Raw genomic sequence first — 18,856 nt, 5'->3', positions numbered from 1 at the left:
TGCCCAGAGAGGTGGTAGAGTCATCACCCCGGAGGTATTTAAAGGACGTATATAAACGTGGCACTTCAGGGCATGGTTTAGGAGGCATGTTGGGTTGACGGTTGGACTTGAGGATCCTAGAGGTCTTTTCCAACCTTAATGATTCTATGAATCTGTGATTCTCACCAGCTTCCTCACACCCCTAGCTCTGCCTGGTGGGACGGGAGAGCCAGAGGAGAATTGCACTGTGGCGGTGGGAGCAGGAATGGTGCTGATGCGATGTTTGGGCAGCAAGAGACAGAAACTCATAAGAAAAGAGAAGTAAAGCTCTTTTACACCACTCTTGATAAGTCTGCGTGCCCTGCCAGATATATGCACACACATCAATGCAGTGAGACACACTACCCAGGTTACCAGCATAGGTACAACTTGTAGGTGATTTTTGTAGTAAAAACAGAGTAGTTCTCTGTTGGAGAAATGGAAATCAGAGCTACAACCTGCCACCGCCCATGCAGAGCTGTTTGGCTGCAAGTTTTCTCAAGCAGGAACAGAAATATTTGCATTGACCAGGTTTTAGTTCCTCATGCTCAAGAAGTCCTGACTGGGGACAGAAGGTTTCCATTTTCAGTTGAGCTGTTACTCTGAGCTGCCAAGAGCAATATACTTTCTAAGTCTCTGCCAGTTTGGGCCCAAAAGAAGTTTCTGAAAAATGAACCAGGTTGGGATCCAGTTTAAAAAACAAAACAAAAAACCGACCAACCACAAAACCAAAACCACAGAGGTTTAGAGTGGCTTCAATTCAGACTCTTTTTAATTCATTGCCAGAGAATATTTCTTGCTGCTGAATTTTAATCTACCATAAGAAAAGTTTCTACTACTTTTCTCAAGTTTAAATGGAAAGGGGTTTACTCTTATTTTACTCATAGAGCCAATCTGGTGCTTCTTTTGCCTTAGTGATTTTGAAACCAACATTTCTAATCTGTCCTATTGGTGATGGAGTAATTTAGCTGTTTCTCCAAAAAAGCATTTGAAATCTCAGTTGTTTCTTGTTGGTTTGTTTGGAAATGTTATTTCAGTAACTTGTCACAGTAGATTGAGAAACACTTTCCTTTTCCAGTTATATTACTTTACAATTTTTAAATAGATGCAAATAATCCGTACATACAGATGTCACAGCTGATCAGGTTCAGCCAAGAGAGAATTAAAGAATGCTTTTGAGGGCGTTTTTTTCAAATGAATTTATATTGTTTAGCTTGTGTTATGAACCAGTTTATTTTAACAGAAGCAAGGCTAGTACGCAATGTCGCTTGAGACAACTGGGATAATGCTTTGTAAAAAAACAGCCAAGCAATAATCCTAAATTTTGAGAACTAATTTTAAACTGAAATGCAGAAGCAAAGAAAGGTCTTGTCTGAGATGACTTTCATTTTGCCTGTCTGAAATTGCCAAGTGTCTGCAATGGGAGTAATAGGAGAGAATTTCGAAGCAGGTTAGCTTAGCTCCTTTTCCAAATACAGTCATAGTCCAACAGAAATTTCAGCTGAAGGTTTTTGCCTGCTTTTTTTTTTTGCTGTTGTTGTTTCTGAGAAATCATTATTTTCATCTTTGTATGTCATTGTTCTGTGATCTTCATGCATACAGACATATTTCTGGAGTGAATGATAATACACTTGGGAAAATAAGACCCTCAAGGAAAACTTAAGACAATTACTCATGGGCAGGGTGGAATAAAGTGATAGAAAAGATATAACTGTCTTCAGAAACCTCAAGGCATGACGTAAAAATTACTTTATTCAGTTCTCATAGTCAACAAGGACAAAACAAATAATGGATTTACAATACAAAAGAGAAAATGTATATCAAACAACAATGACAAGAGCAAAGCTAGAGACTAGATAAGTATTGGAACAAGCTACAAGGGAATACTATGCAGTTAACAGCAATTGTGCATTAACACCAGAGACATAATAGTTTAGACCAAATTTCCTCCTTATTGTCCTTATTCTGATAGTTAACAAAGATGTGACCTCAGCAAGCCTTAATGTGTTTCCTGGGCCTCTTTCCTCCCCGTCTCCCACATGTTCATTTATACTCAAGGGCTTTTTATACCAAGCATCATGAGGAGAGAACCTGCACTACTTATTCCTGAACTAGGTGATTCTCTAAGCTTCTTTATAATCTAAAAGGTTTGGGGTTATCGCAGAATCACAGAATGGTAGGCGTTGGAAGGGACCTCTGGAGGTCATCTTGTCCAACCTTCCTGCTTGAGCAGGGACACCTAGAGCAGAGGGCACAGGAACGCGTCCAGTTCTCAATCCACCTCACTATCCACTCATCCAACCCACACTTCCTTAGCTTGCCTATGAGGATGCTATGGCAGACAGTGTTGAATGCCCTACTGAAGTCAAGATAGACAACATCTACTGCTCTCCCTTCACTGACCCAGAGAATCATGCCATCATAGAAAGCTATCAGGTTGATCAAGCATGATCTTCCCTTATTGAATTCCCTTATAATGAATTATGTCTGTTAATACACAAATGCCCTAGGATGTAGAGCAGGAATTAATTTTAAAATGTTTGCATTCTCTAAAACTCTTTTAAGCAAGAGGTCTGTTTCCCAGACTAAAGTACAATGTTTTAACTTTTTTTTTTCCAGTGGTATGACTGAAATACTGATTTAATGTTTCAGCCTATCAAGAAGAGCAATAACATAAAAGTAGGGCAATATTACAGCCTAATTAAACATTTCTGAAACATAGCTTTTGATGACAGTAGTTTTTACCTACTCAAAACTATGCTCTGGCAGCTGTAGCAGCAAACAGCTCAGTCTGTATTAGCGGATGAAGTGAAAAACTCTACTGAAGTAGCTTATGAACTGAATGTTCTACTTGGAAATGAGTTATTTAAATAGCTTCTCTTGTTAAGCCTGTGGCCTAATTAACTTGATTTTCTGCTTGCCTTTCAAGAGGTTAAGTTTGACATCTGGAGAGTTAATGTTAACTGATGTCCTTCTAGAGATTGATTAATGTTCGCAAAGCCATTTGAAGATGCTTGGCGCTTACGCAGTACATTATGGTGATGATCTCAGATAACTACACTAACAGCCACTGAGGTTCAGTGTCTCCTGAGCAGCTTGCACCCTACCACATCACTGTTTTCCTTTTTTGTGAGTAGCAATTACTCAGTTTGGTCTGTGTTAAAAGAGTATGCTTCAGCAGTTTTATTTTTGTTCTGCCAGTCTGACTTTGGGACTGTAGCCCAGATAGTTAAAAACATAATTTACAGATTAAGTCAATTTGTAGGGGGAGAAAGCAATTCAGGCAGTTGTGGTTAGATAACTAAGGTGCAGTTTTCACAGTGAGTTAATGACCTTCGCCTCAGCAAGTCTAACTGGGTTCCAATAGTGACTGAGTTTGTGAGAAGAGGGAAGATTTGCATTTCCCCACAGATCCCTAGGTTGTTGCTGCCTTGCTTAGCACTGCTGGTTGCCTGTGGCATACCAAGAATGGAATAGCAGTTGGGCTATAGACATGCTAGGGTGTTGCTAGCCTGGGGTATATTGCACAGGATTTTGCCTGTGCAAACTTGTATCCAGGGGCCAGTTTCTTCTTTCTCACATTTTATGTTCACAGGGTGTGGCGGAGGGAGTTATTTGGCAATTTGGTGCATATATGTATAAACACCTGTCTTTTTTTTTTTTAAAGGAGACACATAGTTGTAGGGATGCAGAAGGGGAGGGAGGACAGGTGTTATTGCTAAGGTGGGTTGTCCTAAATGGAGCTGTAGTATATTTTTTTTGCATATTTTCAAAGAAATCAAGGAGAGCTAGTAGATGTGCACCTCCTGGTTCCTAAGCAAGGAATGTCGTTTCAGCACAAGTTCAGAACCAGATCTGAAATGAAAGATGAGCTGCCATCGCTCTAGGACATGTGATGCAGTGAATTCCCTCACCTTAATCACAGGCAATAATTTTTTTTAATTGATATTGATGTCGTCTTTCCATGTGTCTCATTCTGTTAACTCGTTCGGCATTTTGATTATATCCAAGATTGAATTCAGAGTGCTTTTGTTCTCTTGCTTTTCGTTGATGGCAGAGGAGCTGGAGTAAGCTTAGCTGTGTTACTTACTTTCTATATAACTGCCCGTTTGTCCTCCCAGCAGCTAGCCTGTCCTCCCAGGAGCTAGCCTGACTGATTAGGCAGAGGTATCAGGCCGGCAGCCTGCCTCATACCCCACCATGGGGGTATTGGAGGTAGCCTAACAGCCTGTCACAAAAGTGCACCAAAGGAGGTATCTCATATACAGATGCCTCTAATGGTAAGTATAGAGGGTTTGTGGCTGGTCTGTGCCAGGTCTGCATGGGTAATTCAGTTGTAACCTTTTTTTTCTAGTAGGGGAATGACTTGGTACCATGAAAAAGATTCTTTTCCTTCCTGGCTTGACTGCTGGTTTGTTGGCTTCTCCATCTGCTCATTTGTTTTTCCTCCTTGCGGTTCTCCTGCTGTTGCTCGCTTGTAAGATCAAATATCAAAAAAAAAAGAAAAAGTTTTTTCCACTAGTTACCTTATGCAATGACCACATAACTTCTTTGCACTATAATTTTAAACATTTAATTTTAATGAGGAGGTCTGTGTGAGGGAAGGAAGAATGGGAGCTGCTTAGGTAGCAAGGTGGGACCTAACAAATCTGTAGACTTCCCAGGTCACTGTTTGTAGTGTTTTTCCTGCAGGTTTTCATGGGCTCCTTTAAGTTTTGCTTACAGATGGAGCCCTAGCCAGCCTATTTAGAGCAGAATTAATTTTCAGTGACAGCTCCTCTCTTGTGAATCGAAACAACATCGTCTGTATTTCAAGTGGTAACCAGAGTATATTCTTGATGAAGTATCTCACAGAAGGTCTTTGGAGAGGCACGAGCTGTAACCTGTAATGCAGTCTGTGTAACTTCCTAATAAAGAAAATGGGTAATTAGAGGTAAGAGTATGCTTTTTAGCAAGAGTCCCTTCAGGAGGAGAATCAATAAACTGGTGCTCTCTAGAACAGTCAGAGTAAGAAGTGAAAAGTCGGCAATCCTGCCATGAAAGGCAGTTTCTGGTGTACTGCTCACGGGAGGGGACATCAAGGAGATGTACAAGCAAAGACAGAGCAAGCGCCCACTTCTGCACGCGGGAATTTCTGGCTCCAGCCCTCCGCGTTCTGCATCTGCGGTGCTGCAACAGTTGGTAAAAAATGTGCCAGAGTATAGCATTTAGCAATAAACTTTGCCAAGGGGCGTTGTAGGGCTAAGAGGAGTGGTTATGCAGTGTAAGCGACTGCCTTTATGCTGCTCTTTATAAATGCTGAGAATATCTGCCTCCCCCATTGCTACTGTCATTCTTCCTGATTTGGCTGGAGATATGGTTAAGGCTAGTTTCTCTGAGGGCTTAGGAAAGAAAGGATGCAGCAGGGAAGGGTCTAGGGTATGAACATGTAACAGATGTGATAAGGTGTTTCCCTTGATAGGTCTGAGCTTAGCTGGCCTTCTGTCAATGCCACTCTGTATCAGTCAGACTTGAAGTAGACAGGCAGTCGACAGGCAGTCTGTAGGCTTGCAGATTGTCAGAAATGCTTTTTTTATATGGTTGGGTTTTTTTTAAAGCTTTCATCTAGCCATCATTGCCTTGTGTGCTTTGCAAGGTGTCAGGAACCTGACAGAGCAGCAGTGTTTGTAAGAAGTGTTTGTATCTTTTGTAAGGTTTTGCATAGTATGTTTACTTGTTAAACAAGCTTCTGTAGATTCTGCTTTATATATGCAATTCCTGCTTATTCTATATGTTTGCTAGAATTGACCACAAATCGTAGTCCCTATGCAAATTTATCACGTTAATCGGTTAACATTCTTTTATATTATTATTCAGGGATACTGTAAATAAGCTGGCACATAATAGCAGATCTGTGCTTGCAGATCTATGCCTTTTTTTCATGAAAGGCATTCCTTCTTGATATGGCAAATTCAAGCCCTTGTTTTGTCATACCATTTCCACTGTCATGGAGTTTTCTCCTAAAAGCATGTGACTAATTCGAATTAAGTGCTCCCTCACCTCTGAAAATGATACTCCAATTTATCCTTCAGGTTTTAAAACTGCATTTTCTTATTGTTATTGATCACGGCTCTTTTTTTATACTGGGAGTACTGGAGGACTGAAGAGGGAAGCAGAGTACTTTCATGTTTGCCCAACAGTGTGCTGTGACACATTGTTCAGAGGCAGTTCAGAGTTATTAATATCTGGCACCTGTTTTATCACAAATGAAAACAGGCTACTTTTGAAAGAGGTGGGGAACCCTTATCAGCATGATGCTGACTCTTTGTAATCTTTTTGGTTCCTTGTTGCATATAAGAGCCTTTTTAGTAACTCTCCTCTCTCTGCACTTTGGCTTTCTGTTTGCATTTCAAAACCATGATGTTCCGTCTTTAGGTCCATTCTAAGCAGGAGAGGTGCAGTGAAGTATCCATATTTACTGAGAGTTGTAAAAGGAGTTCTTTTTACAAAGTTAGCCTGCTTGTATGGACACTACTGGCTTCACTGGTTTCTTTCAGTTCACCGTCAGCTCTGGATGTGGCAGGGTGAGTCTGCCCCAGACATTGTTCTTCAGTCACCTCCTTATGGATGTAGCACAGACGCCACCTGCGAACCGCTGGATCTGTTGGTAGTGATGAGTGCGTTATTGACTCATGCTGCAACAGTCAGGGTTCTTCTTCCACCACTTTTATTTGGCATGACGAGAGAGGCAGATTTTTAAATAGCGGCTCCTTTATTTAATGACATCTTGGGGAGGGAAGGTGTGTTTCTGACACAGAAGCAGTCACCTACAAGGTGAATCTGGGTAAGTTAGTGAAGGGCTTGGGTCTGCATGTGCCATGAACATCCTAGTGCTGCATGTCTTGTCAGGCTTGAGGCTTCGTGGAATCCTTGTTTTTCAATGCGTAGTGAAATTTATTCTCAGCCTCGAAAAAGGAAAGCTTGCAGACTGTAGGAAGCCTTTTATGTGTGCTTTTCTTCCTGTTTCCCTCTATAGCTCCCCTAATGAGAAGTCTCATCAGTTCAGAGAAATGCTCTTGCCTTATGTCTTTATGAGGAGTTCAAGTTTGTAGTTTTGCTGTATGTTTAGCAATTTCATATTGTTTCTATTCCAAATAAATATGTGATCAGGTAAGGTAAGTTGTTGAAGGTCTCTTGTAGCCATGTATTGCTCAGTAATTTTGGCGCTTTCGAAATGCCACATAACATGTTAAAGAGGGGGCATTTTTGCCCTACTTTACATGATCAGCTCACTGCTTTCCTGAGTGATTGTATGCTACTTTGGTGCTGAAATTTGGATTTGGATTCACTCCTGATATCCTTGTCTGGGATGACATTTTCCGAGATACTCACACATGCGCCCACACCCGTGGGGAAACCAGTGGCACATCTTGCACAGTTCAGTGGTGCAGCGTGCTTCCTTATCCCCTTTATGTTTCAAAGCAAGTGAAACAAAACCCTCACATAATTCACCTAGATTTGGAATTCAACAAATGCAGCTTAGGTTTTTTGCATTGTTTTGCTGGGTCTTGAAGCTTAGTTGGTTGTGTCTTACTCTCTCAATCAAAGTAAAAAGGACGAGTGGCTTTTGTTCTAATACCAGTTGAGCCTTCTAAACAGCACTGTTCCCTAGGAAAGTAAATTACATGATTGGCAGCAATATTACTACTTCATTACTGCCCTGCCATTGCTAGTGACCTTACTTGCCTTAAATTACACTGTTTCGCTATCAAGTGCCAGAAAGGTAGCCAAAGGTTTTCTCTCCTATTATTGCCAGCAAACTACAGGGATCAGTGGTGTAGATAACTTGGCAATCACTGTATTTCTGCAGTATTAGGTGCGCGCTTTTTTTTTACGTACTCTGTGTTACTGAGAGAATACTGATTGCGTATATAAAAATGGTCATGGCGGTAGTTATTTTTACTGTATCACATCTTCAGGGAGCAGCAGAAATTACAGTGCTGCTTCTCCTGAGAGCTAATGAGAATTAGTTCCTCTTTGGTTGTCTTCTGTTATTGGCAAATAATAATCATCCCAGAGGAGGCTGTGCCAAGTGGAGATGATATTTCCAAGATCCATTTTGCACCCTTCATTTGTGGATCTTGCTGCACTTCGCAAAGTGCAATGGATCTTTCCACCCGCCTCCTCTCTGATCAAATATTATTATCTCCATTCTGTGAAATTGGGGAAAACAACAGAGGGGATAAATGACTCATCCAGAATTAAGCAGCAGCTCAGTAATAGAAAATGCAGATCTCTCTGAAGATTGGATTGCATGGATCCCAGGAACCTTTCAGACAGGGAGATGTTTTCGAACCCCTCTCTCCCTAGGACTTTGCAAATCAGTTTCCCAGGGCTCTGCATCACTGCTTCTTTCATCTCAAAATTGTGCTGATACAATTTCAGGATGCTTTTCTTGATGAGTTTTGTGGTGCACAGGATCTGTTAATACCACCCCCAGCACAGGGGTTTACTCCCCACCACAGGTGTCTCTCTGTCCCTTTATGTGTGACAGCATTAACACCAGGTGACCATATTTATATGGCTGACTGAATAATTTGATTGATTTAAGCTGTCTGTCTGCTTTTGAAATATTTGAGAATGCACAGCAACGTTATCGCTTTCATTCATTATCTGCTTAATCAAATCTGTTCTAATTGTTTTTTGTACACCAATAGTACATGGCTGACATCCACGAATGAGGTGGCTCATTTGTGATTAGTAAATTATCTTTGATCTGCATTCCCAATGTGATGCGTCCAAGCCTTAAATTTACAGAAAAATGACTGTTTAAATGACCTCAGCTGTTCCCCCTTAGCATCATGAATGGATTTTGAAAATAATGGGTTGGGCGGTTCCTAGTTTCAAACATTCCTCTTCATGATAAATATGGCTATTTATTTTTTTACTTTCACACCAGTACAACCTTTTTATTTTTTGAATTCAGGAACTTCACAATGGAGGTCAGAATGACCATATGCCATTTTAAAGACATGGTGGGGGATGAGTATCTGGTATCAACATAGCAGTTTAGCAGAGTCAGGAAGAAAACAGAGGCTTCTTAAGATCAAGGGCAGTACCTTGCCTGGAGAGGTATATTACTGTGTCTCTGTCTGCTGTTGTAGCTTTCGGGGCAGGAGGGGTTATCTCTGTGTTACTTCCAAGTATTGCACGAAATAAATTCTGAGATAAAAAAATTGTATTCGTATTGGGTTTTTTTCACTTTCCCAGTGGAAACTAGTTCTAGATGTCCACACATAGCCTACTTTATAAGGTGGGGGGAGGTCATAATCAGCACTTCCAGCTATCAATCAGTTTCTGTTGAACTGGTGACCTTTTGTTCATACTGTCGAGGTGACACAACATACAAGCGAGGTGACACACCAGCCTGGCGTCTGGTCTGGTACACTTGTCCTTTCCTGGAGTCTGTCTTACATGCAGAAATCCCTATTGTGGTTCTGTTCACCACAGCAACTTCGAAATTTAGATCTCTGCTGTACTTCAAGTCAAACAGTTATTGAAATCATCATGTAACCTGTGCTCTTCCAAGACAGCCTTATGCAAACATGCAAATGCATAACTGTTCTCGACACAGCTAGAAGAAATTTGGCCCTGATGATGTTATTTCTCATCGCAAAAAGCATTTAGAGATGGGGTAAGAAATGAAGGTATAACGCTCCTCTTCTTTCTCAATTTGGTTTTTTTCTCCTGTTGTTTTCTACTAATCCACAGAGGAACAACATATCATAACAAATCTGTTTACTGCTTGAACAGCCTGGGATGCTTGAATGTCTTTGTTGTAATTTAGGAAATGAGCAGACAGACAAAATTGTGTTGGGTTGACACTAAAAATACACACTCAAGGAACCACGTAATCTCCCAGGTAGAAATTAGCTCTTTTTTTGCCAGTGCAATTTATGATGAGAAATGAACTAAGCTGCTTCCTCAAAGTTACAGCTATAGATCAGCCATAAGCTTGAAGGACTACTTGAATCCTGAGAGGTGGCACGTTGATCTACAGCTCTGAGAATTGTGCCAAGAAAGGAAAATCAACAAGATCTTCACCTGATTTATGTAGGCCAGACATCTGTGACTTGCCTTTCGAAGGTGATCTCACAGAGGCATAATTAAAATTTGATGATGTTATTAAATAACGATGATGATTTGTGTCCCTGTGTTGTAGCCATGTGTGTGGTTTTGTGTGGTTATAAATGTGGTTAGTCCCTGCTCATGAAAATGAAGGTTACAGAGCGCTGGGCTTAAAGGCAGGAATTTTGCACACAGGTCTTATGTAGGTCTCCAAACTATTCTAATGCTGGACCTCTCTTTCAGTTTACAACTTGTCGAACTGCAAGTTGGTGAAAAAACAAATCCAAGAACTTTTTCATTAGAAAAACTGAGCAGCCTCTAAATTTGCCCACTCCGCAGAGAGAGGCAGTGCTGTGATCTTAGAGGTGCTGACTTGGGGCTGGAGAGAGTGGGGTAAGACCGCAGGCTGTGACTCAGTCCTACTGTGGTCTGGAAACCACTAGTAACACAGTACTGCCTTTTCCTTCATCCTCATCTTATCTGTCAGAAGGAGAAAAGAAGTGTTGGACAAGGGTTGTGTTTCATTAGATATTTAAACACTCTGGGCACAACATACACATGACCTGAGCTGCAGCCTGTAGATATGCTATAATAAAAACACTGCTGATGTGCTTCGAGATTTTTCCATTGAATTGTATTATTTTGGATAGACTTTCCAAGACATACAAAAAGCTCCTTTGAAGTGAGTATAGATTTTTTTTCCCTCAACTATCTAGATGCTGGTGGGAATTTTGAAGAAGCAGTTTATAATTTGGTTTTGAATTTTTCTTAGGATTTGTTTTGTGCTTTAATACATCGATACTACTTTCTAACAGGCCCAACTTTCTCCATTTATACCAATAACAGTGATTTTTCACTCTTTCCTTTTCATACTGAAAAGACATAAAACACAGTATGTTGCCTAGTTATAAAAAAAGGGTGCAGGGAGGTGGCACCTCTGATTCTGTGTGCAGAACAGTCAACGTAGTAGATATGGTTTGGGGCTGATTATCATAAGAAGCAGGAGTTAGAACTGATGATCAAGTTTCTGAGAATCCTTAGCTTTTCCATTAATTTTGATTTATTGATTTTTATGAGCAGGAGGAGTGATAAGCTCAGGCTCTGAGGAGGATCAGAAAGGCCAATGCATGTCGAGGGTTATTGCCTTGTTTTGTGCTGTGATTTATACAGCAAAGGTACTGGCTGCATTCTTCTGCTTGGTGTTATTTTATTTCTTCTCATCATTATAGTATTTCATGACTTAAAGACAAGTGCCCTCTGAGAATCTGTTCTGTTGTGTCTCTGACATTATTACAGACTCAAGGTCTGATTATTGCAAGTGCTGAGCCCTTGCAGCTCTAGCGGAATGAATGGAAGTTGAAGGTGCTGTGAAAATCATGCCTGAGGCATTTTATTCTTTTAAAGGGATTGAATCGTGCTTCATAAATATAGGTCTCTCTGCTTTGACTAATTCCCCCTTGAATGCATATTCTTTGAAGTAAATGGAGTTTATTTGATTAGAATGAAACCTGTGCTCCAAAATTAACTCTCATCCTCGCTATGTAGCTGAGGAATTGATTAGATCTTGGTAAATCTGATGCTAAAATTAAGCTTCAAATTTACAATTAAGTTTCAGAGTTTTGCTTTATAATTGGAACAGTGTGTGTTGGGGAAGATCAGAAACCCTTTTTCTTTGAGGGTTCAGGTGATTCTAAGTGCAACTCATGTTTGTGTGGCAGAGGTAATTAAACATGCTGAAAGTTTTTGCAGCTAGAAGAGGTACCAGGACCAAGAGTTTACAGCTGGTGCATGGAGTCAGCCTGCCTGAGCCATTCACATTCTCCTGCAAAGAGTCTTAACTCTAATTTCTCCAGTTCTGCTGAAGGAAAGCAGATGTCAGATAGCGATCTAGCCTCAGGAAAAGGCTGATTTAGCCCAATGCTTGATAATTCTCCTGTTCTTGCAGAGGAGGAGGCTGGCCTAAACAGTGGCTGTTTGATCCTGAAGTAGGGGAAGATGCTGATGTATAGGCATGTGAGTGACTGCTGGGAAAGTCCAATGGTGCAACCATGCAGAAGTGAAAGCTGAAGCTGAGAGATTTAGGGACTAGGTACATGAAGAAAGACTTGGTCAACTTGACTTTTTTTTGTTAGTTTTTTAAGAACATAAATATGCAACCTACTGAGGTGGCCCTGCAAGTCATGGCAGGGATTAAGGATCCTTTTCAGTCCTTGGCTAAAGCCCCTTCTGTTTCCAGGTTGCTCAGATGTGCCCAGAGGTCAGCATTGCTTCAGCCCTTATTTATCAAAAATCCATTCTTCACTCAAGAAGTCTTGCCAAACTGTACTTTTCCTTTTTGGGATCATCATTATAGTATTCTTTTTATTTTTTTCCTTCCTAAGAGCTGGTATTTGATTAAAAAAGGAAGTTTGGGGTTGGGGGTTGGGGGTTGGGGTTTTTTTTTCCCATCTCAGATAAGGGGCAAATGACAGAAGATCCATTTCTTTTGTTTCCAGTTATTGTCAAAGGACAAAATCAGTCAGTTACATTCTTGTCTATACGTCTGTCTAGAGTTCTCTGGTTACTTCTGTGGTATATCTGTGTACAATATGGTTGATCTTCTGCTGTGTCAGCAGAGCTTCACATTTCAATGTGTACATTGATCTAATACTATTTTGTGGCTGATGGAGTTTGGGGTTTGGTCCTCAGCAGGCAATATGGTACACACTGTTAGCAGTGGGGAAGGCTGTTGTTTTGATGAGGAGGCTTGTGCTTCTTCTGTGTGTCTCTGTCCCGGCCTGAACAACAAAACTTGGCACGAACGAAACAGCCATTGAGAGAATATTTAGGCAAACAGGTAGTTGCTGCTTCTTGTTCTTGCTGCTGGTTGCCTGCAGACAGGCTCTATATGGTGTTTGATTTTCTTTATGACCCTAGACTAAGGCTGGCTTTTCAGGATAATGTTTTGACATCATTTGCTAGCAGAACTGGGATTCCTCTCAGTTACAGTGTTTTCTAAATTGTATTGTGTTTTACGTGCATTTTTTGAAACTCCTGCCTGTACATGTTTTATTCCACCCTCCTTGTTTTTCTGTTTTTAGCCAGTGAGACCTGCAACGATTTCCATCCCATGTTCTTCACCCATGACAGATCGTTTGAGGAGTTCTTCTGTATCTGCATTCAGCTCTTGAACAAGACATGGAAGGAAATGAGGGCAACTTCAGAGGACTTTAACAAGGCAAGAAAAAGGGTGGGGTGGGTATAACTGGGCAGGATGGTGAAACAAGGCCATGTATTCTTCCCTAGAAGCATAGGGGTTTACTGATCCCGCTTCTGCTGCATGCTCTGTGGAGTTTTCGTCTGTTCAGATTCTTTGTACATCCGAGGGCCAGCATTTAGAAAGTGGGGTTAGGGGATGGGGTGTGTAAGGGAGTATCACAGACCTTTTTCCATCATGTTGCACTGCAGGCTGTGAAACTAAAAACCTAGCTTGAGGGGAAATTCTGCCTTTTTATGTTAGCAATATTATGCTGAAGTGCTGCAGCCTCTAAGGTTGTAAATAATGCAAAGAGAGTACTGCAGTGATAATTCTGTGCATCCCTTTCATTTCGTATGAGCACTGAAGTGATAAAATATTCAAGAGTGGACACAATCCTGAACAAAGTGCTGTGCAGTTTAGCCTGCTAAAACAAAAAAAAAAAACCCAAATGAAACAAAAACCTAACAAAACCCCCCTCGGTATTGCACCCTTTTTGTTGTAAGACAGCGTCCTGGAAGTTTCAGCCAATCTCCTGACTATCAGCAAAGCTGTGGAGAACAGGGCTTTCTGTTCTGATGGTCCCTAGACATCCTATTTTAACTGTCTAATTTACCAGGAGGCTGAAAAGTATCTTTGGCATTTTGTAAGAATGCCAAACTCGTGTTTGTGGCCAGTTGGCATCCTTATCTTTGTTGGGACCCTTTGACTGGATCTTGAGCCTCTCCCTGTGATTAGATGCATGTTGATTATAGAGCTGTTTGCTAAGAATGAAAAGTGACACTGTTGTATCATGTCAGCATGTGCCATACAAGTGCTCTGAAGTCACCAGAATCAAATGTTACGTCAAATGGTTGTGCCTAATTTCTAATTGGAACAGTCTATTATTGAAGTGGTCTAAATGTCCATTTTCCACTGCAGAGCAAAGGTGAATCCGTAGGACATGGTGTTGAATAACCTTTGTTGAGTTCTTTTAGGAAAGATAGTTGGCAGCAGTACGACAGCCCAGGCAGAAGAGAGAAGGGAAGTCCAAAATGCGTGATGTTGTAGCTAGATGACCTAGAGGCTTGTTCTTGCATGGAATTTCTGATGTGCTTGTCTTACCTAATGGTCTGGGAGTGCAGAAGGAGCAATAGTGAGATAAATCACCAAACAGTACAGAAGCCTAAAATCAAGGGCTTAAAAAAGCAACAACTCTTTGAGGCTTCTTTGTTATATATGGTTGTTTTAATCAAATGTATTAACAACTGCCTATTATTACAGCCCTTCTGCTCAGTAGAAGAAAAACTTGTGTATATAATTTCCCACAACTTGAGTTGGAATATTGTTAGTAATCCTAGGGGATTCAGGAGAAGAATGGTCCTTTTTCTGGCAACAGCCTGCATCACCCTAAAAGAAAACAAAGAAGTTTACTTTTCAGTGTTAGGCATTGCTGTGGAGCTTCATGGAAGATCATGTAGTTTCTTCTCTGGTGTGACAAGTTTGCTATTTGTGTTTTCTGTTACCGAAAACCCTGCAACTTCACCCAGCAGCTCTTTCAGGTTCATCAAGGTGGGCAGTAGGTCCCTACTGCATGTGTCACTGAAGACATAGGTGATCCTTAACTCCATGGGGCAAATCTGAAACATTTGCCATCATGCTACCAGGATGTGTGTCTGGTGGTGGCACTGTTGTGCATGAGATATGAACCCAGGATCTCTGCCTGAGAAATCACTCTTGATTTTGTAACTGTTTTTGTTAAGGGGAGGGAATACTAAACTCTTGTGACTTTAATTTCTAACAGTTCGGTAATTACGTTCTGCTTATCTAAATCCATTCTTTTAGTCATAAGGAGATTTTTGTGCTCTTATCCACTTCAGATGACATGTGGTGGTGATGTGCATTACTCAGCTGATAAGCCTAAAGGGATCTGTGAGGCGAAGCAAGCTCTGATGTTGTGTGGGCTTGTGAAGCACTTCTGGATTTGTGGGGGATGATACATTATATAGTGGTACCCAAGGTTTACCCATCTGGTTGGTGGGTGACTGCTGCCAGTGCTGATGGCTTTACCAAAGTAAACCCCACCATTTTTAATCCTTACCTGGCAAGAGGCTTTGGTGATCGCAGCATGTTAGTATTCTTACTGCATCTTGCCTGTGTGCTACCGGTACCTGTTTCTATGCAGTTACTTTTGAAAACTTCACAGGTGAAGGCCGTCTGGACCCAGGGAGTGTTCAGCCCCTACTTTCAGGAGTGAATGGGAAGAACACAGGCCTCACAAGATGCAGTAGCTTAGTTACTGTGGAAAAATCATCCTTTAGCCTCTCTTTGTGTTACTACTTTTCAGTTTCAGTAACTTGATTGTCATGGTAATGTGTGAAACACCACTTTGCTGTGGTTTACTACCCACCTGGCTGACGGGATCATTGACTTTCTTCCTTATTCCCTTCCTTCCCCAAAATCTCCAGAAAAAAATTGTGCATGAGGATTCTGATAAAAAGCTAATCCACTTGCTTTGATCTTTAATCACAATTGAAGATAAGGAGCGCTTTATTTAATTTTAAATTTTGATTAATCACAATAGCTTGTACATTGAGGGGCTGTAGGAGGTCTGTGTGCACATATAGAGATTTATTTCCTCCTGTCTTGCATTGGAGAATGATAGGCACTGAAAGAAATGTGGTGACTGAATACTTCTCCTTAGGTTTCAGTGCCGTTTCTCAAGGCTTTTTTTAAGCATCAGATTAAGACTTTCTTTTGATAACAAAATGGCATATCGCGCCATTGTGGTTCCTCAGTTCATGTTGTGGAGATTTCTTATAGGTTTGTTCATTTTTAAAGCTTAAAAAATAATTAAAACGGCATTTTGCTCATAATTGGAAGAATTTTATGGTGTTTTAGTGAAACATTTATGATCTCATGCTTTGTCTCTCTGATTTTCATTCATTAAAACAGACACCTTTTGTCAACTCTTGCACTAGAAAAACTCCTTGGATCTCTATGGTGATAGTATGATACTGTCAGACTGAAACCCTTTTCCCCATTCTCTCAATACACTGGTAGATGGCTGAATAGAATAGTTCAGTCAGGCAGATAAGCTTATATTACGCCTTTACAACACTTTAAGACATACATAATTCATGTCTGGTGAGTTTTCTAGAGAAATTAAGATGCAGTTAGACAGTCATGCAAGTGGCAACAATTCCATTTGAAACCTCTTTGTTTTCCTTTGAGCCTACAGATGACCAGCTGACATTTTACAAGCTCTGTCCTCCACAGTCATTTGTGAGCAGACAGCATGGTTTATGTCTTCGAAAATATAATCTTGTCTCCAAGCATTACATAATTCTATGTATTTCATTGCAGCAGAAGAAAGCATTGTGTATTGATTTTTGGAGTCGGTGCTGACTGTAAGAAAGCTGGACTGAGTTACCTCACACTCTAGCACCTAGAAGCCTTCATCATCAGCCTGCTCATTTAAAAAGGTGCCCATTAGTCAGTTTTCCCTCATGTAGGGACCACCTACACTCTGCCTAGGGTAATCTGCCACACAGAGTAAGATATGCTTAAATTGGTTGGGGGTTTTTTGTTTATTTTTAACATGATGGTAGGTAGAATTCAAGGTAACTGCCCCACTGTAAAATTCCTTCCATGGACCCAAATAAAAGCGTACTCGCAATGGAAAATTTTTTGTTGATCCATACTAGTTATACTTCAGTAAATGCACCTGTGTTGCCCTAATGAGGATTTACATTAAGATTGCCATCTTGTTAGTGATGTTCTTTTAAAATCACATATTATTTCTCATGAGACAAGGAGACCACAGGCAGGACATTATGTAGGGGACAAGATTATCCTCTTATCTCTGTTCTCCAGAGATTTCAGTCTGCTACTTTTTGTAGGTTTGAAGTGCACATGCTAATAGGAAGAAGGGTGAGCAAATGGATTATTTTAATTGCAAGGCCAGCCATAGCTTGCCTTATTAGACCTGCAGAACAATATGAACAATTGGCTAATTCTGTGCCTGGTGTAATGCCATCTTAAAAAAAATTAAGAATAAAAATTACTACTTCCAGTCCCAGTGTGGAAGGAAAAAGATGAAATTATTTGATTCACCTACCGAGGTTTTGAAGCTGCTTTGTTAGAGAATGGGCAAAATGATAGCTGCTCTTAGGTTTTTAGATGGCCAAAAATGACTAGTCATAACAAGACACAGATTAACATTTCAACATGGCTACAGTTAAGTAGGGGATGCCAAAACTGAAAAACGTTTTAAGTCCTGTGGTATATGGTGCTTGAGATCAAAATCTACTACATTCACTGGAACTACAGGTTTGAGGAATAGAAAAGTGGGAAGAGGTTGGCTGGTGATGCTCCCGATGCATTTTTCTCATTACTGAGATCTCTAGTTAATTTATTTTGCCTGCTGACCATGTGTTTGAGGTCATCATAGTATAAAACACCACCTTTTAAATGTTCTATGAAAATTTATTTTGTAATAAGAAAAACATTCTCAGAAACCCCCAAAAATTCTGGTTTCAGCATTTTGGCAAGGCTAGCACTCATTTCACAGTGGCAGACCGGGGTGCCCTGAGCAACTGCACTTGTGGTATTTGGCTATTTCAGTGATGCAGCAAGCTGCAGCACTGGATCCCTGTGGAGGAGTGGCGTCTGCTCAGCAAGATGATAATATATGTTGCTGACAGGTATACACATAACAAACTGTCTTCTGTGGTAATCAGTAGAGTAGACATTGTTCACACTGGCAGCAGATGCAAACAATAAATGCCCTACGTGAGTCCTGTAATTAAATGCCAAAGCAAACACCGAGGCATTTGATAACCACAAAAGATGTTTATTGCTCATGCTCAAACCCTGCGAACATTTTTCCTTGCTCTGTGACAAGATAACAGAAAAGGTAACCAAGCATAACATAAAAATGAAAAATACCATTTCCTTGCTCACTGACGGTTTGGAAATGCCATGCCACAGGTTCTCAGCTTCTCTAGTGTTGTCACGCTTTCGGCAGCTGTAGGATGAATAATTGTGTAAGGCTTGGTGCAAAATATGACTAAGTGTTCAAGGGCAGGCTTTTAAGGAGTGTACTTGCGTGAGTGGTGTTTTGTGTGGAAACGTGTTGTGGGCCATCACCACCATCAGATAATGCAAGTTACCCATAGGGAAGCAAAGGTATAGAGGGTCATTTGGAAAGGGTCAGAGCAGCAATGTGGCAGAGGAGCTGTCACCGGCTTTGCTGGATCCTCTGCAAATCGTGGAGACTCCAGGAGCAGACTGTGTGCAGATCCTATCCAAAGTGCCCCCGTGGCTGCAACCTTGTCCTAGTGCTCGTTCTTGCCATGGCAGCTCCATGCCTGACCTGGAAGCTGCAGGGCTTTGCTGCACACCTGGAGGAGGAGCAGGCCTCCTAGCATGCTCGAGTAATCCCCTCTAGTGGCACTAATGATATTCTGCACTTTTCTGCTTGTTGCAGAGTTGGCTGAGTCTTGGTAAGCCCCA

The 18,856-nt window shown here is 41.0% G+C and overlaps 1 protein-coding gene across 5 annotated transcripts in view; it reads left to right on the top strand.

The window, feature by feature from the left end:
* ELMO1 (engulfment and cell motility 1) overlaps positions 1–18,856 on the top strand; it is a 314,254-nt gene that overhangs the window by 194,007 nt on the left and 101,391 nt on the right. For all 5 annotated transcript variants that reach the window (XM_064443946.1, XM_064443945.1, XM_064443950.1 and 2 more), the window contains one exon: positions 13,206–13,342. In XM_064443946.1, the coding sequence (XP_064300016.1) occupies positions 13,206–13,342 (137 nt within the window). The remainder of the gene's footprint in view (positions 1–13,205; positions 13,343–18,856) is intronic.

This window comes from Phalacrocorax carbo, chromosome 2, assembly GCF_963921805.1.
Source record: "Phalacrocorax carbo chromosome 2, bPhaCar2.1, whole genome shotgun sequence".
Classification (NCBI taxonomy): domain Eukaryota; kingdom Metazoa; phylum Chordata; class Aves; order Suliformes; family Phalacrocoracidae; genus Phalacrocorax; species Phalacrocorax carbo.
This window is presented reverse-complemented; position numbering and strand designations above follow the sequence as displayed.